Source organism: Olea europaea, chromosome 3 (assembly GCF_002742605.1).
Source record: "Olea europaea var. sylvestris chromosome 3, O_europaea_v1, whole genome shotgun sequence".
Taxonomy (NCBI): domain Eukaryota; kingdom Viridiplantae; phylum Streptophyta; class Magnoliopsida; order Lamiales; family Oleaceae; genus Olea; species Olea europaea.
Window position 1 is genome coordinate 16,472,543 of NC_036239.1, and position 24,444 is coordinate 16,496,986.

General features: G+C 32.1%; 2 protein-coding genes across 2 annotated transcripts; both read right to left on the minus strand.

The window, feature by feature from the left end:
* Positions 1–2,518: 2,518 nt before the first annotated feature.
* Positions 2,519–4,582, minus strand: LOC111387479 (transcription factor MYB61-like). Its single transcript, XM_023012036.1, has 3 exons — positions 4,237–4,582; positions 3,888–4,017; positions 2,519–3,599 (listed from the first exon to the last, which is right to left on the minus strand). The coding sequence occupies exons 1-3, from the start codon at positions 4,367–4,369 to the stop codon at positions 2,693–2,695; spliced, it is 1,170 nt and encodes a 389-aa protein (XP_022867804.1). The 5' UTR covers positions 4,370–4,582; the 3' UTR covers positions 2,519–2,692.
* Positions 4,583–21,962: 17,380 nt separating this feature from the next.
* LOC111379036 lies at positions 21,963–23,057 on the minus strand. The gene is made up of 3 exons (XM_023002361.1): positions 22,876–23,057; positions 22,156–22,802; positions 21,963–22,058 (listed from the first exon to the last, which is right to left on the minus strand). The coding sequence occupies exons 2-3, from the start codon at positions 22,720–22,722 to the stop codon at positions 21,963–21,965; spliced, it is 663 nt and encodes a 220-aa protein (XP_022858129.1). The 5' UTR covers positions 22,723–22,802; positions 22,876–23,057.
* Positions 23,058–24,444: the final 1,387 nt, after the last annotated feature.

Consider the following 24,444-nt stretch of genomic DNA (forward strand, 5'->3'; position numbering starts at 1 on the left):
AAAAAAACTATTTTTTTTTAATATTCCGCCTCGTGACCCGTGACGGGGATGGGAATTATGCCCCGCCCCGCCCCATCAACTCGTCGAGACGGGTTTTTTTCACCCCTTTCGGGATGGAGCGGGGTAAATTGCCATCTCTAGAATTTATTGCAATTTCATTTTGCCCTTCCATTTGCCGTTTCATTTATTATTAATTTCTTCTTAACGGTAGATTGTAGGGCCAATTTAGAGAGACTCAATAATTTGGTTCACATGCATTCATCATATATTCATAAATACATTACTATACTTATATACATACAAATGCACACGTATCACCTATCTTTTCATTGAGAATTAAATATATATTTCAATTAAAGACAACAATATGTTAAATTAATACGTGGGGAGTTATAATTTTCTTGTTGCACGTGGGTACACTAAAGGGACTCTAGCATAATACCCCACATCAAATACAGTTCATAAGAAATTTAATTCATATATCTTGATGGACCTCCTCTTGATTGATTGTTCAAATCCTTAGCTGTCAATGATTGAAGTTTGTCTTGAATTATTGCATCTTTTCCTTTCAATTCGTACATAGGAATTATATATTTTCTCTCTGTAATTAAAAAAAAATGTGAAAAAGGCACAGAAGTTCAAGATTCTTGAAAGTGACATAAAATTATTGTTGACTAGTTAATAAATCAGTATAAATTTGAATCCTATAAACATTTAAATAGTACATTTTTGAAAACGACGATGATAAAGATGAAAGATCAAATGACCTGTCTCACGAGCAAGGATTTGTTATATCCACTGATCAATAATCTCGTGTACTATGGTAAGAGAAGTAAATTCATTTTATTTTTGAAGGGAAAAGAATGAAACGTTAGAAAAGAAAATCAGAACATTGAAATTGTTTTCCCTTTTATATCTCTTTTTTCTACGTATATATCAGCATTATAATGTGTGCCACTGGGGATCCTCTTCTTCTGTTCACACTATAAGTAGTAAAAACTATGCCCCACGGCCCTCTCAAGGCATAGCCCAGTGGTGCAAAGGACAGGAGTGAAGTTATCTCATGCCTTACTGACAACTGCAGTGTAGGAGTTCGATTCCTGAGACATGAAATTGGACTCCTTATAGGCACAATGTACATGTGGCTTTTATTCACTAACCTGTTGGGGCACATCCCGCATTTACCTCCCTCACAAAGCTTTAGGGGCAGCGCAGTGAGAGCTCTCAAAGTTGGGGTTCAACCTTTTTTTTTTTTTTTTAATTATGCCCCACAGTACGTGTCACTTGGTGTTGACACACTAAAATTTGATTTATTATTATTATTATTTTTATTTTTTTTAAATATCGAGTGAGTTAGAGATAATCCCAAATACCTTGGGTTTGGGAAATTCTTCGAGCGCTAGTAAAAAAAATTACAGGATATTGAGTTTATGTGTCTATGAATTTTTTTTTTTTTTAATTATGCCCCACAGTACGTGTCACTTGGTGTTGACACACTAAAATTTGATTTATTATTATTATTATTTTTTTTTTTTTAAATATCGAGTGAGTTAGAGATAATCCCAAATACCTTGGGTTTGGGAAATTCTTCGAGCGCTAGTAAAGAAAATTACAGGATATTGAGTTTATGTGTCTATGAATTTAATTTTTTTTACAGAATTAATAATCGACCAATGACCATTAGAGAAAAAAAAAAATATCGAATATGTGCAGCAATACTCATAGTAGTTGATATTAACATCAATACTTTTGTGTGTTTATGACTTTTAAACTCTTTTAAATATAGTGAATCAAAGGGAGACAACAATGATTATTTTTCATAAGCATTTTGACTAGAGATAGAATTGACTTAAAAGTTAGGTTAAAGCTATACATCCCCATCTGTAGGAGACAATGATAGACGTCCATTTTAAGAGAAAATTAATGGTTCCTTGAAAAAAGCATTCTTTGGGCTTTCCATTCGTTGTAACTTGTACATTTTGGATAGGGTTAGTACTGAAAGAGATTGGTGGTGCGCCAGAGTTCAAAGTCTCAGATGGTCCCTGTCTTGAAATGATTTTCTTGGGTTGAACAGGACGAGATTTGAGGTAGTTACCACCTGTAAAACCCAGAAAGTAACTAGACCCTTAATTTTCAACGAAGCTCTTTGTACAGATGAATTGTATATATAGCTTTACAGATGATGAAATGGCAGCATTTTAATAGTTGGATTAATTGTCTTTTGTCAAAGAAAGTTTGATATCTTGCCACCTATAATTTCTCTTCGATTTTTCAGCTAGTCCCTTCCAGCTTAGCGTGTGCTAGTTCTTTTTATTTTTATTTTTTCCTTTTTTGTGTCAAAATTTCATACATGCTGAATTTCTATACATAGGTGACAGTGAAACTATGTGCACTCAGCATGTGCATTTTTATAAGTTCAACCACTCCATATTTAAAAGCTTAAGCCATTGAAAAGTTCACAAACTCGTCTACATTAAAACAACATCATAATATATGAAACATAAAAAAAACTTTATCATAAACCTTACAACAAAAGATGAATCGAAATTGAAACAGGAACAAGTTTTCTATCAAAATATTGGTATCAAGAAGTTGAGAAGTCTGTATATCTAGTTCCTTATGTACAAAGTGAGAATAAAACTTATAAGCACACAACTGTTGAATTAGCAGCCTTTAGGGGTTGAAAAATAACCTAAGAAAACTGTCCAAATGAGGCAGAAAGCATTTGAAGATGTTTGCTGTATACTTCTGCTGATTGTAACGGTTGTTGCAGCTGATTTGAATGCCAATTAGCAGCACTTACTGAATCTTCTGTAGCCAAATGTGTTTGATTCTGAATAGAATTGTTCAGTAAAAATGGAGTCTGAAGATGCTCATTCCACTTAATATCTTGTGGAATTTCTGCTTCTGATGCGTGAATATGACTTTCTAATTCCTCTGATTTTCCCCATGGGAAACCATTGTTCTCAAAGAAATCCGTATTCTGAAACTTGTTTACACCAAAAGGGCTTATGGAACTATCCGAAGGCTGATTCACGTTAGGCTTTATACATATCAAAGGCGCAAGAATCGAGGGGAGAACTGAAGGAGGCCTTGGGGTGATCTCGTAGTTGGTACGGGGTGGAGACAACGGGTTCCTAGCCATTGCCGAAGTCGTGGAATTTGGAGTGAAGTACAAATTTGTTGTGTTGGGACCACAATTTAACTGCTGGAAAGATAGAAGCCTTGATAAATCAGAATTCTTGCAGCTGGTGGTGGAGGTTTCATGGTTAGCAACGAACCTGTTAAGGAAAAAATCATGGTCCATTCCAACAGAAGATAGATTTCCGTTTTGAGTTGCTGTAATTCCTATGTTATTACAGTTCTTGGATTCCACAAAAATTGGTTCACTGGACCCGTCTGATGTTTTCTGATCCTGGTGATTATTCTTGATGCTGCTTGCAGATGGTTTTTCTTCATAATTTTCAACTTCAGAAAATGGGTTGTGAGTATTCGGGTCAATCCCTTTTTGCCTCAATTTTTTCTTAATGGAAGAATTCCAAAGATTCTTTATTTCATTATCTGTTCTTCCAGGCAATTGAGCAGCAATCTGAGACCATCTGGAAGTAAAAAAACAACACCCTCAGGATCACTACAAACAACATGTTTGATATATAGTATGGAATAGGACTAGACAGTATACTCAACATGATTGCGTCCAATACACCTGAGGGAACATGTCAGTCTAAGATTGCACAATGGTGCAGGAAAATACAATTAAGGGTTTTGATACACTGGACCGCCTTACCGGTGCACACGTAGCATTTTGCGGGCACAGTATTGTGAGGAGGCTGGACAATGGAGTGTGAAACCCGGTGTATACATAGCAAAACCTACAATTAAATTACCTGTTGCCAAGAACTGCATGCAGTTCAATTATCAAATTTTGTTCCTCTTGTGAGAATGTCCCTCTTTTCAAATCAGGCCTCAAGTAATTGATCCACCTTAATCTGCAGCTCTTTCCACATCTTTGAAGACCTTCATAAATTTCATAAAATATGTGAAAATTTAAGAGAAGGGTTTTAATTAATTAGCTTCAACCGGCTTTCTCTCTCTCTTTTTTACGAAATATCGAACCAGTGTTCTTTTTGTATCACCAATAAGCTTAAAATGGATTCTTCCTAGCGTCGGGCTTAAAAATTCTAGTAAAGCAGGATACTTAACATTAGCTAAAATGACTTGGGAATATAAGCATACCGGCTAGTTTCGGAACAGAGCTCCAGCAGCCATGTCCATAAGTTGTTATGTGGTGTATAAGTTTCTCATCTTCCTCTGGAGACCAAAGCCCTTTTCTTAACTTCTGCTTATAACAGCAAGAATGCCTCCCCATTTGCACTGCAACGCTGACAATTGCAAAAAATATTCACAAAATTATTTGTATAAGTACTAGCTCAACTTCCAGCAGGAAAAAGAGAATATTCTGGAGAGAGAGAGTTCTCGAAAGTGAGATGGAAATAGGGAATCAAATGAATATATAGAGGAGCTTTAAAAAGAAGGTCGTATTCAGACTTCAGGAACTCATCCCAATTGTTGTAATAAGTTAAATAGATTTTAAGGGATTATAATTTCTTGAAATATATCTCTCCTATATATGTTTCTTATCAAAAGTTGAGAAAATGATGATAATGATGATGATAACAACGAGATTGACAGAACTTTGTGGGGTATAATAAAAAGATATTTCTTTATTTTCATGAAATCAGTCCACACAGTATAATCAAGTTTTAAATGAGATTAAGATATTTTGAGTTTATATTAAACTTCAAGTAACACCTTATATGTAGGAAATTATGCCAATAAGATTCCACACAAAAATAGGTAAAATATTTTTAAATGGTAAGATGTTCTTAACAATAAGAATTTCCCATGATTAGTTATGTCAAGCAATTAATTAGTGATTAATTAAATAGATTTAGAGTTACACATCCTCATGTCCTTATATAGAAACCAGAATACCCTATTCTTCAGTAAACTTTATGCCAGCGGGTTCAGTAATTTTTCTGCTTCTCTTGATGTGAAAAATCATCTCAAATTCATTTGAAGAACTATGTTACAATCTTTTCTTTAGACCACCAAAGTTCTTTGTCATTCATATTCTATCATTTTCCTACTTAGATGTTGTAATAGACATAATAATTATTGACAAATTGTATTATATATTTTCTCTCTCGTATTTTATTTATTTTTACCAAATGTACATTTTAAATATTATTTAGACTCAATAATTTTACCATATAAATTGAAGAAAGCTAGTTGATTAAGTTCGATTCTAGTTAATAGTTACCTCAGGAAGTATAAAAAGAAAGATTCACTTTAAGGTTAGGGTTTAACCTTTTTTTTATAAAGATTCATCTCATTACTAAACAGTATGGTTCAGTTTTATGTTTTCCTCACAAGTAGACAAACTCAAAGCATGCCCACGGTTGTTTTAAACTAACTTTATCTTGTATTTTACTCTTTTGTAATTTATATGACTGCATTCTACCTACTACCCAATCTTGTGACATGGTAGAAGAATCAAACTAAATAAATTAATTAATTAACAAATAAACTTCTCCATTATCCATTATCCATGATTGATATCAAGATTTATTTATTGTTCTCTATTATTTTTTCCAAGAAAATAAACAATTCCATCCTGTCTATGATTATAAGTGAGTTTGAAATAAAATGATTGAAGCAAATTTACATATAAAAACACAGCCGACAATACAATAATTGCACTTGTCTTCTTTTACATTCAGATACACATATTTACAAATTGTATACTGGCAAAAAAATTTCAACTCTCTAAAATTCGACAAATATTAAATTAAAGAACATACATTAATTTATTGGCCTTTTTAATTAATTGCCTCTCAAGAAAATATAAAATTCCTAAATAAGAATCTTTTTGTACAATTTATGACTAGTTTAGATGGATAGAAAACAAAACAATGTACGACTTTTTTATTGTATATTATCTGTATATTAGTGCTTGTCATGTGGTGACTCAATCGACCTCAATAGTTTAATACTTTAAGATTTAACTTGAGAGAGAAAAATAAAATGAAATACATGTTTTAACAACGTAGTAAATATGTTACTTCAATAGTTCAATTTGTTGGAATTGGTTTAAGAAATTGAAAATTTTGGTTAAGTATAATTTGGGAAAAGTAACTTGGTGTCAAGTTTTAATCAAATATTCAAACTTGATCTGATTGTCAAATTACGAAAGTAAAAAGACTAACTTGTTTTACTCATCGAGTAGATTATCATAGTATATTTGAAATGGAAAATTTAATTCCAGATGAATGAGAAATTACAATCCAAAATTGGGAAGGAATGAGAATAGTTGATTGGAAAATCCAGCAACACCATCGCTCGTCTAGCGCTAGCCAGTCGCTCAAGTGACTGTCCAGCAAAGAGCGAGCGACGGACTCACTATTTTTGACACTCGAGCGACGTGAAGGCAATAAGCAAGCGCAACAAATGCTGCGACCCTTGGCAAATGTTGTTGAGTTCTGAGCCGCGCTTCACTCAAAAACTTTCCCCCTCCATAAATAGGACCCATGGGACGTCCATTTCTTCATCCCAATAATAAGCAATCATAACATAACATTTTCTTTCTTCCTTTCGTACCAAAATTCTGCATGAGTTTCTGGTTTTCTTTTCATTCATATAAGGAGTACAAAAGCCATTTTCTTGTTCGTTGTTCTTGTTACACTTGGACCTGTGTAAGACAGGCCGATGAACACGGATCCCTTATTTACCATCAAAGATTTGTAAAAGCATAGGTAATTTCATAAACTGTAATTATATTTTCACACTAGCTTTTCTTGATAATTGTACTTTAATATGATTTCGATTGCATAAATACAATTTCATTTAATTTCACTATGATAATTATACTTAATTTTCAATTAATGTAGATTTATCTAATTTTACTTATGGATATTGATTACGTGACATCTAATAAATGATGATTATCACATATTAGTGTTAGTTGCTTATGTGAAATAAGTATAATTTTATTCAAATAAATGAAGAACAGTTTTTTGATTAATGCGTCATCAATTTTTTATAAGATGGAGTTGCCCAATTAAAATCAAATTAAAGTATATTACCATACTGAACAAAATTGAGGTATAATTACCATTACCTGATTGAACTAGAGTGAAAGTATAATTACAATGAATGGAATTAACCCGAAAAAGTATTATAAATTTTCAACAAAAAATAAAATAAAATAGACGAAAATTTTGAAAAAAAAATAAAAATTAATAAGCCCCTATTTGATGACCATTATTTTGGGGAAGAAAAAAGAAAAGAAAAGAAAAGAAAGGAGTTTTGAATGGTAATTTTTTGTAGAATGTGTGGTTAAAATGTGGAAAAAAATTTAGATTTACGTACAAAATATTTTATTGTATAAATATGTGGTTGAAAATAAGTTTACATTCAAATTTCTTATTTACAGACATTGATACATATCCTTGTTTTGCATTTTGAATTTTATTTTTCTTTAGTTTTCTTGTCATGATATATTTGTTCATTTTGTTTTAGTTTATGGTTTAAAAGCTTATTGTACACTCTTATGTCTATAAGAAAGTAGATTAAACTAACTAATCTCGGTTGCTATTTTTTGTTATATATATAAGACAGATTTAATTTTGTAATTAAAATTAAATATTTATATGATTTTCTAGCATTGGTGTCTTCTTTTTTGGCGTTTCTTGAAATTTATTTATAATTCTGGATATTTTGTGTATTAATTAAAAGATTATAACATGTATTTTTCAGCATATTAGTGCTTGTCACGTGGTGTCTCAACACGAAATTGCATCCACGATATTTTCGTGTACAAATTGATTTTATTATTTATTCTTTTTTTTAAAAAATTAGGATCATGGATATACCTGGGTTTCATTTGACAACATTTATTTATTTTTAATAAATTTAAAGTCAATGAAATAAATTTTATGGTTGCTTATTTCCTAGATAAAAATATATTTAGAGTAACAAAAATGTGGCATTATAATAATAATTTTGATATGTACTGGCTCGTGAGCTTTCATCTTGTGACAATACGAAGGTTCCTTCAAAATAGGCCCCACGAGAAGATACATATAATCTTCATCCCTCATCATGTGTATCTTAGCCAACCATGGATTCATATATGCTTATTCCGTGTTCTCTGTTGCTTGACAAGTCCAATATCATTCCTTGCTTGGTTGTAGACTTGTAGTTGCCAATTCAATTAAGCAACCAAATGAACATTTTTTGGTTCGAAAGATTGGGGTGCGAGGGGATAGTGGAAGGACTCGGGGATGTCAGAATATGTCATGATTAGACAAATAGTTCAAAAGACCAATTCAAGCATGCACAATTCTAGGGGCAAGTCTTAGACCTAGAGTTGGATATTCCTAGATCTTGATGTTACATTGTTTGTCCATATAGTATATTTTATTATAATAAAATAATTATTTATAATAAATAAATTATGATTTTATTTATTTATTGCATTATTTATTATTGAACATGTAAATTAAAGTACCTATAATTACTTAAGATAATATAAGTTGGGTAATTGCGTTGAGAAATACAGTGTGACATAACTTATATTTTGATTATAAATAATTTATTCATAATCAATGTATAAATGTTGGCATCTTATACTGAAAGGTTGTAGTGTTGATCAATTCATTATTTAGGTTTGTGATTTGTCCTTATCACAGAAATAGGTAAAGGTGACAATAGTACACTTGAAGTGTATTGAACGGATCGCGTGTCGAATTTAATTATATAGCATGATCTTACGGAATATTAAATTCTACTGGATTGCTGTATATTTCATCTAAATCCCTTGATAGGAATATGTATATTTTTTCGTGATTATAATAATTTTTTGATTCATTAATGGGTGAGGATCAATTTGATTGGTCAAATATCTTGATGAGTTGAAAACTTGAGAATAAGCGGAGTAGAGAACATGAATTTGTGTCAGGAACCGTTACCCTGAAAAATGGGTAGAGTGACTATTTAAGTATTTTCTGTTGAACGGTTAAAATCTGAGCTCAATGTTTAGCTACGGCTAAATTTCGAACATCTATGATTAGTTCACAGGGAAGAAAATGAAATTTAAGTTAGTGAGAATAATTAGAGAGGCAAAATGATCATTTTATACTGGCACCTAATTATCGGATCTCAAATGGGAATAAAATACATATATAAGGCAGGTAGAGGAATGTATTATAGATTTGTTGGTTTCTGTGATTTTATATGTTCTAAGAGTTCAGTCTATTGCCTTTAGTGAAAAAAAAAAAGATTAATGATTAATCGGATGGTCTAAGGTTGACTAGACATGATCTAATAATTGGAGCTTGGATAATATATGTCTGATCAGCTCCCTATGGTAGTTTCATGAAGTGTTGAAACTTAATTACAGTAATTATAATAGTTTTGGGCTTAATTGTAATTATAATAAAGTTTATACTTAGTTGTAATTACTATAAAAGTTGTAAACTTAATTATAATTGTAATTGAAGTTCTAGGACTACATATGTAACTAATTGAATTTGAATTTTAATTAAAACTCCTACTTGGATATTATTTAGAACTTCTATTTGAATGTGGAATTATTATTGTATAATGATTGGAACTCTTCTATATCTATAAATAGAGATTAGATGACATCCTAAGAAATTGTACAACATTCATAATACATAATTCCATGGTGTTCGAATTTTGAAGAGAGAAAAAAAAATTATTTTTCTTGAATTTTCATTTGTCTAGTTCAAAAATTAATTTCTTGATTTAACTAAAAGAAAGTGTCCACATATAGGTATAGTCTTGACTTTGGAGAATACCGTAAAAGATTTGGAAGTTTGAAGCATCGAGTTCTTGAAATTAAAAAGCTGGAAGTTCGTGGTTCAAAATTAATTCAAGAATTAATCATTGAATTTAGGTAAAAATTCAAATCCTTTAATTTTGTTATAACGCGTGAACATCTAGACGATCTTGTTTATTCAATTAAAGAAAATTTTAAATTCTGGATAATTCTGCTTCCACATTCCAACAACTGGTATCAGAGCAATCTATATTGTTCATGTGCTTGTTGACTGCATGTTCTAGTCGAACGATGTCTAGGAATAATTTATTATATGTTGATCGAATGATTGAATTATTTTAAACTGTGAACCAATTATTTGTAGCCAATTCTTGATGTAATTCGTTATTTCAAATCTGTAACAAGACAGGTGGATTACTACTCCATCATCTTGATTTAATTTTCATTTCAATTAGATTCAAAATTGTGAGCCTATGGAGCATATGAATTATATAATTCTTCTAATTATTGAATATTGTAAGTTGATTGAAAATTGAAGACACAGACTGGAAGACGGAGGATGTAAAATTTGAGTTTAAAAAAAAATTACAGACAAATTAACCATCTCTGCCCAACGGACAGTAAAATCTGCCTGACGATGGCAGACAGTCAAACTATCTACACGACAGACATGAATTTGTTTGCCGTGCAAATAGTTTTGTCTGTATGTGCAGATAGATTTTATCTGTAAATTTCGATTGAAAATAAAAAAATCAAAATTATTTTTTCTATAGGTGCAGTGGCAAAGTCCTTTGCTAATATTTGGAGTACTACTATTGAACCCTTAGAGATTTTGGGCTAAAAATTTAGATTTAGTATTGGATTTTGGTCCAATAAGTTTTTTTTAGTTTTAATTCTTGAGTCATATAATTATTATTTTTATCGCTCCATCAATGCTTTAAATTCTTGAAATATTGTCATTCTAGATATCATGATATATGGATTTATTTGTGACATCGTTCGTAAGACTATGAATATGATGCATATCACCGAACACCAATTTTTCTTTGGTTAATTTAATTTAGATTAAATTTTTTTGAAAGGAAATTCTTAATAATCAAACTGTACATTAATTTTATTAATGTAAACAGTTGATAACTATTTTAATTTTCTTGATTAATTTAATTTAGATTAAATTTTTCTGGATTGAAAAATCATAATAATTAGACTGTATATTAATTTCATTAATATGAACAAAATATAATTATATAAATTTTTCTTAATTAATTTAATTTAGATTAAATTTTTCTGGACGAAAAATTCTTAATAATTGTACTTTATGTTAATTTAATTAATGTGAACTATTGGTAATTATTTATTATTAAATCTATCACTTAAAAAATATTAAGTGGAAGTGGGTGTTTATTTAAAAAAAATAAAAAAATCAACAATCTTCTTTGGTCAATCCATAAGTAAAGTAACGTGCTTGTTTCTTGCTGGTAATACAATGGACTCCCTATAGGAGGGCCGCATAGTTCAAGTTGCCTGCTTGGATTCCTTAATGGTAAGATCATCTAGATAAAAATATAATTTGGGATCATTCTATAGACAGTGAAATTATTTTCAAGTATCTAGAGGTCTAGACAAAGGTTATACACCCAAATCTAAATCATCTACGAACCTCCTATAGAAGCTTTCGTTTATGATCTTGGTAACCAAATAAAACTATACTGGACTTATATCGACATTTATTGTCAGATATGGTTTGTTTAGTGGGAGAGTCCCAATTTGATCAGTGGACACAATTACCTTTCCTATAGAGAGGCCTGTTGGATTACAAGGATCGAGCAATCGTTACATTATTGTAGTTTAGATGGATCTTCATGTGCATTTATGCATCATACGCTAAATTGTTATTTGCTGCTCAATTTTAATATACAATGTATTATTGTTTTTATATGAAATATTACTTGGCCAATTTATTTGTTATTCTAAAATAAAGCCAACTAATTGGGAAAAAGTATGTGGATTGGGTATGTTGAGTAGGAGATTATAGACAAGATGTCTAGCTGTTTCATTTTAACTTTGATATCAAATGTGTTACAACAAAGACTTGAAAGTCAAAGTACCTCCCATTACATACTAGAGACCCTTTACGGCATGTTTTGTCATCAAAGTAGGAATGCTTTTTTGAATTCATTTGTACCTTTTAGTAAATCTACATGAAATCCAAAGTATTTGTGAAATTTCATAGTCTCACTATGATTGAATAATTCAAACATAGCTGAGAGTCTGGATGCAATAGCTATCAAGGATAGTTAGTTTTTGACATGGTATTGAATTTTTTATCCAATAATTTTTCAGAGTTTACTATGGATTATAACTTATACAAAATAAAGATACCATTGACTAAGTTGATGATAGAGTTGTAATATGGAAAGTGGTTTTAATGGTACAATAATGATGCTCATACATCATTTGGTGGCTCTCTAATTCTAAGCCAAAAGGTAGATTTGGAAAGAAGATGAAGAAAACTATCAATAAGTATGAGAGCAACAAGAGATTAAAAGTAGATGGAAAGACTTAAGGTAAGTGTTCCAACTGCAATCGAACAGAACACTAGAGAAAGCCTGCCTAGATGCACCAGCTAGAAAGCAAAGTGCGAGTGAGGCTTTCCGTTACTAAGTATTGTTTAGTGTTTGATACTATAAATTTCTCAATTTGTAGATTTTGAAACCACTTATCATATTTTCTTGTTCACACAAGTGCTTCAAGAAAGCAGAAACTCAGTGAATACTAGTTTAAAATTATCGTTGGCACAAGAGCAAAAATACTAGTTTAGAATTATCGTTGGCACAAGAGCAAAAGTTTTATCAATAGCATAAGAGTATTTTATCTCAACTGTGGTAGGCGTTTAATTCTTAAAGACTATTATTAAGCCTTGAGAATGAAGCAGAAATTTATTTTCTGTTTTCAATTTAATAGGACAGAATTATTCTATAAAATCGGCATTTGATACGCTTATCATTTTAATGAATAAAGTTCCTGTTTGCATTGGACATTTGATTAATGGTCTTTATATTTTAAACTATTCCACATATGAAACAAAAAGGTTACTCTTGTACACCGTAAAATGTTATACATATTTATGGCGTTTTGGACAAATTGACCTTAATAGAATATAAAATTGATTAGAGATGGTCCTTTCAACTTGGTTAAGATCAAATCATCGTCAGTTTGTAATTCTTGTTTGGAAGGCAATATAACCAAGATATCCTTTTTCGACAGAAGGATGGGACAAAAAATGTATTGGAACTATTACATTCTTATACGTGTGGACTTGTGAATACACTTGAGATGGGGAACTATAAGTATTTCTTCATAGATGATTACCCTATATTCAAATACATTTACCTAATGTCTTGAAAGTCAAATACTTTTGAAAAATCAAAAGAGTATAAGACTAAGTTGAGAAACATTTGGGTAAGAGTGTCAAAACACTTCGATTGGATCGAGGTGTTGAATACCTCTCGAGAGAATTTAGGGACTATTTAACAGAAAATGGTGCTGTTTCTTGATTGAATACATCTTGTATACCTTTTGAGTTTGGCAATACTTGAATTCACGAGCAAGAGTTAATAATGAAACTATTACAAATTCAATAGTCAATTGAAATTAATGGGACATAATCTGTGTGTCTTTGAAAACTTTGGGAGTGGCCCTTTTCGTTATCGTCAAATTCATTTAATCTTTTCATTAAAATTGGATAAGCAATAATGCCTCAAATAATGACATATTATACTTAATGTCTAGTGCTTATTAGGAAAACACGTTCCTTCTAACACTTATTTCACAGACTTTGCTGGTAGAAGCAACAGTAAACTTAGTTAAGAGGTTGTTTGACGAAACTTTTAATAAAAATTTTAGCAGATGTTGATAAAAGTTGATAAAATGCATGATTGAAAAATTGATAACAATTGCGATTCCTATAAAAGTAAAATTAAAATTAATAGTTGATTTTGATCACAACTTTTTAAGTTTTTTCAAACAGCTGCTAAGTAAAAGAGCTGGGAAAAAAAGTTGCACAATTTCAATCCTACGGTCGGGCCACGATGCATTGGCAAGGGAACGTTATGTTTTAGAATGAAGCTTGTTCCCTTATCAACTAGTAGATAAATAACATGTTCATACCTTAGTCGTCTTGTAAATAGTCCTTGTTTGGGGAAGTTAAAAAGTAAATTGATGAAACGTTTGATTAAAAAATTATGAATCCCATAAAATGTATAGTTAAAATTAATTGTCATATTTAACGTAAAAAATTTAGTAGATTTTAATCTACACCAAATACAAGCTTCGTATATTTTGATAAAGTTGACAAATACTTGATTGGAAAGTTGATAAATGTTATGGATTCCATAAAATGTATGATTAAAAATAATTTGTTGATTTTAAATTAAATCTTTATCAATTTTTTAAGTTACACCGAACATGGCCATAGTAAAATATGTAGGATTCTCATTTTACGTCAAATATTAATATTTTTCTGGTTCTTTTTTCAGGTCCGTGGATTCTTGAAAATCGCAATATAATAAATGAGCTAATTTACTTGTTTCTTCCTTTTTATGTATTTCGTAGTCACTTTCTTAGACAAAGATAAATTTCATCTTTAAAAGAAAAATAATTTAAATCACCAGCTAAGGTTTCGAAATATTATCATAGTGATAAATTTATAATTAATCGGTACGTAATTAACTAGTAAATGGTGGCTAATAATTCTGTATTTGGCCTTAAAAACTTGAAAGCGAAAAAAATTGTCAAATTGTTTAACCTTGAAACAAACCACAATACCCATGGAAAACATTAACATTGAAAGTCTTTAATTTGTGTGGGGTGGAGGAGGGGGGGGGGGTGTGTTCCCTTAGAGATGACCTTATAAATGCTAATAGGCTGGATCATAATGCTATTAAGAAACATAAACAAATGGAATCATTTTATTTTATTTTATTTTTTATTTTTATTTTTATGATCGTGAATGCCCGGGCCACCTTATATGCACCTCAGTTAATCTCATGGAATCCTAAGTTTTACAATCTAGTACTCACTTCAATGGCTTTGAAGGAATTCAAATTGGTGACTATTAAAGAACAAGTCCAAGATCTGACTACTAAACTACTCCTTAAGGTTTCACATGGAAATATATCTTACAAGCATTTTTAAATCATAATTTAAAACTTAATTTTCAAATGTCTTATCATATACTTACCATAAATGGCAACTTATAATCCCTAAACAATTATTAGTTGTTCGACAAGATGATTAACATGGCATTTATTACTTTTCTTAGTAAGATTTGTGAGCTTAATCAAATCTAGAAATTGTTAATAATTTCGCTTAACTACTACTTTATGCTAATTATAATGTAAAATTGACTTTAGAAGAAGGCAACATTATAACACAAGAATTAAAAATCCTTTTTATCAAAACTTTTATCTAAAGCGTGATAATGTCATTTGAAATGATCCCTTTTGTCCCCCAATCTTGAATTATTACATCTATGCCTTTTGCCTTGTGGTGGAAATAATGGAGCCCTTTTAAGTTTTTGGGAGAGAGCTTATGGATGCTAAATGAACCATTTGAGATTCTAATTGTGGAGTGGGGCTCGTTGAGTTGAGTCTAATCAATTTAATGAGATATTAAAGTGTCAAATTGCTCATTAGATAATGTGCGGGAATTTGGTGTAAAGGTATTGTACTATGGTTTTATTAGTAGAAAGTTTCATAAAAAGTATTAAAGGCACTTCAATATCTAATCTATCTCAAATCAGTTGAATTAAGACACATCTCAACTATGCCTTTAAAAGTAGTTTAAAATTTTCCATTAACTAGGGAAAACATATTTGGGCCCAAAACAAAATATATTAGACAATACTACATTTATCTACACATTTTTACCGAACTTTTGACCTACATTCACAGTAGGAGGATGGGTCCCACGAGCCGAAATTTTTAAATGCACGCGGGTCCCGCATGCATGTGAGAGTAGGGCACCAATTCGGTAACCCATTTTCAGTACATATATATTTGTTCAAATTTGGGGGGGGGGGGGGGGGGGGGGGGGGGCGCACAAACAACGAACAGCAACAACAAAAAATTCATATTCTAAATAATTTGAAACCCGCTACATAAATGGATTAATTACACCACTAGGCAATATTTAAAGGATCTAGATGAAAAATATGGTCAATACATAGGAATTTCAAAAGTCAAGTGCATTTTAAAATTTATTATTTTTTGATATATTGTCTATAATCTTTGACGTGTATGTGTTTTTGTACATTGAACTTTAAGAAATCAGTCATTTTATAAGTTACAAGGATTGTAATTTACATTCTATGTTAATTCACATTTAAATTTTGTTACAATTTATAATTATTTTTAATTCTAAGAGGTAGTTCAGTGGTCAGATTTTGAATTTGCTCTCCAATGATCATCAGTTTGAGTTTCCTTAGTGTCACTGAGGTGAGTACCCAACTGTACATTTCAGGACCTCGTGAGATTAATCGAGTTGTGTGTAAATTGACCCGAACACCCACGGTTATAAAAAAAACAACCTATAATTATTTATTTTTTTATAAATTGTATCTTGACCATGTTATTTGCTATTATAGTGAAACTATAACTTATTAACTCATGCACTCCATCCCCACCATCAATATTGTCACTGCTGCCACCTTCCCAAACCATCGTATTTGTACCACACGTCACAACCACCTTCTACCAAAAATCATCACAAACTGGGAAGCAAAAGAAAAATCACCACCACAAATCACCATTTTGAAAAATAAAAAAGTAAGAAATCAGACAGCATTGAGCTAACGCGTACAAGTAAAGATGGTGGAAAATGAGAATCGCCATTTCAAAAGATACAGATCTAAAATTGAAAGTGTGATTGGTGGGATGCATTAGGATTATTGAAGTTTTTGGAAGTGGTGGAAGATTGCGGTTTAGCAATCGATGTATTGGATGGTGGAAGCGATCAACATGGTGATGGTGCATGGACTTAAGCGTGAAGGTGCATGGATTTGGTGGTGGTGGTGGTGGTGGTGGTGGTGGTGGTGTTGAGAGAGATGGAGGGAGGCATAAGTGTTAGAAGTGGGATGAGTGTAATCGATGGAGAGAGTGAAAGTAGGGGATGAAAGGAGTTTGGATGTGTTATTTTCAAGTTTTTTAAGTGGCACATGTTGACCCCAAAAAATCTGCCAATAGGATCTCGACCTCGCCTTCTCCATCTCCTTTTGTGTGAAATGAATTCACATATATATACAAAATGGACATGGGCTCTGTGAGTTAATAGGCCAAACTAAGTTCCAAGCCCAGTATGCATTCGTTCAATTAAATAGCTCAAGACAAGGTTTCTTGATTTAATAGGCCCAATCAAATTAAATAGTTGATGCCACTTTGGCCAATGTGGGATCTCCTTCGTCACGTGTATGCTACGTAATTTATGGATATAACAATAGTCTCCCAAATCTGAGTTGTATATTTATATACGGGTCAGACTTGAAATATAAATTGTCAAGTAGGCGAGGTCTCACAGATTGCCTCAAAAAAATGAATAGCTCCAATAAGCGAAGACTTACACACCGTCTAGAAAATATGCATCGATCTCAAATAGGTGAGGACTTACGAATTGCCTCGAGAATATAAGTCACTCCAATAAGTGAAAACTTACGAACTGCCTTAGAAAATATTTGTGTTAGCCTGAATAAGTAAGGGCTTATGAATTGCCTCGAAAGATGTTGCATATAATTTGTTGAAATTTTGATAGCATCTCCTCTATAATATTGACTAATGTAATACAATACAATATATCCACTGCACATATACCAAATAAATCTGGGGTCCACTTCCCCTCAAATTACACATGACGATAAAGTAAATGATAAAATATCAAATTTCTCTAAGATATAATATGCAGAGAGTCTATCATGCATCATTGTAAATCATATGCTCGCACAGCTCAGTGTATCACTAGTGCTATAGTAAAGTAGGTAACATATGTTGATAATGAAATGAAAATGATGATAACATGGCATACGTACTCTCTGTAATGAAAATAGTGTGATGACTTTCTAGTAATGACGTGACATGCATAGTTTACAGCAATAATATAATGTATATGCTAGCAGTAACAATATAATGATACTAAAATACTAATATCACAATAGTCTCCCAAGTCAAATAATTATATGTGGGTCGGACTTGAAATATTAGCCATTGTGATGAAGCTGATGCCGAGATGAGATTTAATATATAAGTAGTTGTGATAAGCTGACGCTCTTATATGGGAGTGACGCATCCATATCAAAGACTTCTTCCATGGTGTTTAGTCTAGCCATGAAAATGATTTAATTCTAAATTAGCAAAGCAAAGCTCCTCATGGGAGGCCTCACATTTGTCCTTGTCGGAGCTATTATTTGTTATTTATTTATTATTCATTTTTATTTATTTACCTCTTTGCAAGGGGTTTACTCTTCTATGCAGAGGCTCCCTATATGGTATTTGATCCAACCATGGAAAGATTTGTCTTCGTAGGTAATAAGGTGACGCTTTCCCACGATAATGGAAAGGTCAACGGAATGCGTAAAGGAATGCGCAGTGCTCAACCCCGTTTCATGCTGGAGGAAAGAAAGTCGATATAAACAGCTCCATATTAGTGAATTGCCTCAGACTACTCTTTATATACGCTATTCTTCGAATCTCGAAAGAGGCTACGCCCCTCCTTGCCTAAGAGTTCTTGCCCACCCCTCTCCTTACGAAGCGATAAATAACATTCTTGTATGGTGGATAGTTCATCCATGATAGGGATAATGTAAACTCTTTGAAAATAAGCAGATGTGTCATAGCTGGAGTAGAAGCAAAACTCTCAAAGATAGGTTGTTGTTTGATATGTAATTGTCTGAAACATATGTTCTATGACTTCCTGTCACTTTTTATGTGATGTTATAAAATTTCTATGAATATCCGTGATCACGAATGTTTAATATACAAACTATATTTCATTTATTGTTACATGAAATTGAAACATGATTATGAATGAAATATACAGTGCATATTTAGCATGTGTTCTCATTTACAATTGAAACATAATATAGTTTTATGAATGTGTCCATTTGTGACCTGTTCTGTGATAATACTGACTATCTGTAAACTTTTTAGAGTTAATTGTGACCATATGTGACTTGTTACTTGAATCTGTTATTTAATAACTAAAATTATTTGGTAGTTGGATGTTGGATATGAGAAATGGTCAAGATTGCACATGCTAACTAATAGATACTCTACTCTAACATCAAACATAGTAGAATCTGTTAACGTGGTCACGAAAGCGGCAAAAAATTACCTCATTGAAGCGCTTCTAGAATCATTGAGGCAAAAGGTTCAATCTTGGTTTTACAAAAATAGAGATGAAGCACATGGCACTTTCACAAAGCTTGCAACAAAATATGAGAAGTTGCTAAGGGAAATGAGCAATGATGTGAGAAATCTAAAGGTAAAAACAAGAAAACTATGTTTATTATGTTGATCATAAGTATAACTTTAAATATTTTTTATTTTCAGGTTTCACCTACAAGTCACACTTTGTTTGAAGTAAGGGACAATTCTTCATCATACATAATTGATATAATCTACATACATGTAGTTGTAGAATGTTTCAAGTGGATCAACTTCCCAGTCCACATGCACTGGCAGTAATAGCAACATTGAAGCTGAATGTATATGACTTTTGCTCTGTGTATTACAAGAAATGCATATCTAAATACCTACAAAGAGACTGTCTTTCTTGTAGGTAATAAATCAGAATGGAATTTGTTAGAAGATGTAAGTAATAGAGTTGTTTTTTTTATCCAAACCAAAAGAGAAGTTCTAGACGGCCTATTGAGAAGAGAAAGAAGCCAATGTATGAAAGATCAAAAGTTGTGAAATGTGGAAGATGTGGTGAATTCAGGCACAATTGTCGAACATGCAGGAACTTGGTACTACTTAACCAGAATGACAAAAAACTGAAAATAAAGAAAGATCCAAAGAAATTCAAATAGCTTAGCATAATTTTTTTATACAATGATATTCTTTTTAATTGCAAATTGTTTCATTTTATTGCCGAACGACATATTTTTTGGATTATACGAGTTGACAAATTTATGCATTGAGCTTTCATTATATCTCATGATGTCACTTATTTCTGGAAAAGGGCTGTGTAAACAGACATTGATTGTGACTCTGTTTTTTATGATTGTGACCGTCTGTGACCATTTCAAATATAAAATAAGCTCTATATTTTTTATTTAACTTGTGTGTTCAAACTAAATCTGAATGTCATCTTTCACTATATAGGACCAATTCTACGCTTACTTCTTTTATAAGAGTGTCAATGATAAATGTTAAGCATTTGTGACCTGTTCATATGTAACAAGTTAACCAAAACTATTCGTGACCATCTGTGACTTGCAATTGTATTAGAAAGTACTCATATGTGACCACTTATGACCTATTCAAGTCATGCAAATTAACCAACTGTTGCTATTTGTGACGATCTGTGACCTGCGGTTATATAACACATTACTCACATGTGACTATTTATGACCTATTTAGACTGTACAGTATTCTTATGTGACCTGTTCAGACCCTGCAAATATAGACTTTTACATCCATAAAAAAACTTAGATGATATAAACAAAATCATTCACATAAACACCAGTACTTTTACCTTGTACCAATTGACAAAAATAAATTCAAATTCAATTTTAAAACATATTACAAAGATAACATCTATCGACTACATCATAAAAATATATGTTTGTCTAATTTTGAGCAGCTATCAATCTAATCCATCATGAAAAGAATGCCATCAACAGGAATTCATTCATCTGACTTTGAATTTCCCTTTCCAATCTGCTTCAGTTGTTTATTTTTGAACAACAACGCTGCAATATCAAGTTTGGCATTCTTAGCATCAAATGTCACTGGCATATTGCCAAGATCATTGTGCAACAAATACTGTGCATACTTTATGACAAAAACCCCCACAATCATGCCTGTAATATTTAAAGAAGATAAATTATAAGTAATTACTAAATGTTGATGGAAAATGATAAAACTTGCAATACCCATAGCGAAACTTACCAATTTGTTGTTGAGGTAAACCATGGACAATGTTAACATGTAGTTCCCCAAATTTGTCACCAACACCATCACTAGTTTCCTTCCATAGCCCGACAAATTTTAACAGGTGTGTACAAGTCTTCACAAGCGATAAAACCCCTTCGCGAACCTTGTTGTCCTTGTATGATTTCTTGCTTGAATTATATATGTAAAGGACATGGTTAGTAATATCAAGCTACCCTAACATCCAATGAGTATCAACACAGATTCAACTTCTCTCTAAGCAGTATTAAATGATAACCGTTCACCATTGATGGTTTTGATTAGCTCATCTTTCTTATCAACAATGCTTGGGTCTTGAATAAATTTGGAGTATGTCGACTTGATTGACATATCAAATATGCAATCTGTAGTGGTAGCTTTCATCTTCACACCTTCACCGAACTTGGCAAGTTGTCTTATGTAATGAAAGCATGCATCCAAGTGCTGTAGTAAGAAAGAATATACATAAGTAATACAAACTACTATACATATGTGGAAAATGGTGAAAAAATTGTACCATGTTGTTCAATGATGAATTAGAATCAATCAACACATGCCACCAAGTTTTATAATGAACAGTAACAGTGCCACATATAAATTGAGGACTTATCACATTATCTACATCATTTAACTTTAACCTATGCACACACATATGTCCTCATCAAACAAATGAATAAGATTGCGACCAATTTATTTCTGTTTGTGACCAAAAATGCTGTAGTCACAAAAAGTAATGGAAGGTCACAATTCACTAAAAACACTTAAAATCTACGTTTAATTTACCTATTGTTGGGCTTGTATCCTTTGTCAAACCAATTCTTAAATGAACTCAGATCTGTGCTATCAAATCCCTTCGAATAATTTTGGAACACGACGTTTACAGAGTTAGATTTTGATCTAGTAGTAGCATGACATCAATCGACCTTAACAAAAGGTGACTGCAGAGTTTTTGATGGCTTTTGTGCTCTCTTCACGGGTAGTCCAGATGATGGTGGTGCAGGTGTATCTTCCTAAATAAAAAATATAAAAACAACATTTCTTAAATTAGTGTATGAAAATTAGTCTAAATTTATAATATTAAAACACTAAATATTTCACTAAACTGACATCTTTGGAATGAAGTTCAGTAGATTCCAACACGCGTGCAATAGCATCATCAACCCGATTCTGCACTTCTTTACTGGCAAAAGATATATCATCAGAGCTTTTAGGTGTTTGTGAGGAGCCAACTCCTAGATCAAATGAAGGAGATTCAAGAACATAGTCATCATGAACATGTGAAAACTCAGGTGCCATGTGACCCTTGTCTACTTTTTCAGTTACGTCATCACCTTTTTGCTCAGGTTCTATGTGAACGTTGTCACTTTTTTCAGCAACATCATCACCTTTCGACTCAAGTTCCATGTGACCCTTACCCTTTTTGTCAACATCATCATCATCTTTCGGCACTTGTTCCGTCAAAACATCTTTACCACTCAACTTCTTATGAAGTTCATCCATCACCGAAGATACTATGTCAGATACAGATTCAACAAAATTTTTAAGAGACAACCTAATGTCACTCAAGCTATCTTTCAACACATTGTAACTCTGAATGACCTCATTGAGCTTCAAAGAATTGTTTGATTGACGCATGTTTACATTCATCTTAGATAGTTCTGACTTCATCGACATAAGCTCCTCTTTCAACCCCTTGTTCTCCGCTTGGAGCTTGCTTATTTCCTTATTAATTAACTGTTTCAGTCAACCACATTCTGATAAATTTTGTAGTTAGTGGAATTGTATATAAAATATGTTCTTAAGTGAATATACAATGAAATTACTTACTTCAACGCAAGAGCAATCTGGATGGTAGGCAGCACTATGTTGATCGTGAGACCTAGAATTAGTAGCCCCCATTTGTTTATACAGTGGTGGGTGTACAAAATCATTATCTGAATCTTCAACGTGTACCTTCAACAACAGGGGAGTTGCCTCACTTGTGCCTGCATGATTTTTAGAGATCCTAATGTTCTGAGTTGGTCTTCTAGGCTTTGAGTACTGCACATCTACCGATCATACACAACATACATAAGAATGAATAAAGTCACAAGGCACAAGTCACATGTTTCACGTCACAGGCATAAGAGATATGTGACTTTACAAACAACATATTCATATTTCAGGTCATAATCATGTGAAGAAAGTCACAAATCACGTGAAGAAAGTCACAAATCACATGTTTCATATCACATTCACAAGTCACATAAAAACAAAGAAAGTCACAAAGCACAAGCCACATCATACATAAGGACAAAGAAAGTCACAAGTCACATGTTTCAGCTCATAGTCATAAAAGATATGTCACTTTACAAATTCATACTTCAGGTCACAATCGTATGAAGAAAGTCACAAATCACACGTTTCAATTCACATTCACAAGTCACAAGTCACATAAGAGCAAAGAAAGTCATAAGGCACAAGCCATAACATACATAAGGACAAAGAAAGTCACAAGTTACATGTTTCAGGTCACAGTCATAAAAGATATGTTACTTTACAAACAGGATATTCATACTTTAGGTCACAAATCATATTTCGTATCATAATATATGTGAAGTTCATATTTAGAACCTGTCATATATGGCATTGTCAGCTCAACTTCAGATGGATCAATGTCATTTATCACAACCCGTTTCACATAAGATGAAAAAATATTGTGCATATGTTATTTCAAAATTTATATAATTAACCAAATTATTACATAACAATTTAGTTGTATTTAAAACCTTACATTCTCACTTCCATACACTTTGTCCTCCAACATTGCCACTGAAGGATCTTTGTGCGCAGTCCAATTAATAATGCGTGAATATTTCTTACAAATTCTTGTTGTGACATTCCCCTCAAGTGCAGGTATGCACTCATACAGCCACACCTGGAAAGCCACTAAAAAACCTGTCAATCTATAGTGACTAGTTTGTTTTGATAATCCCTTTCTTAGTAACGATAAGGTGGTCTCAAACGAATATCTACCCCAAGGAAATGTTTCAAGAGTGGCAAAATCGTCTACAAGTGCAAATATGTAATGATCCATCACCTTCGGTATGATGTAGCAAATAAATATGAGGTGATGAGATAGATAATTTCAATCTTAACAATGTCAAGGTCTAGTGCATCATCCAGTGAAATAAAAACCCTCTTGACATCTTCACTTGTAACAACTTTTAAGTCCTTAAAATATGTGTCCTTCACTAAAAACGGGTTTTCATCTAACATCAATCAACCATCGACCCCATTATATCTCAATCCTGTAACCAAACAAAATTCAGCAATTGAAAAACGAATATATCTCCCATTTAGGTTAAACCACATCTCCTGCTTGTTCAATTGCTTGACCTCCCGTAGTAAAACTTG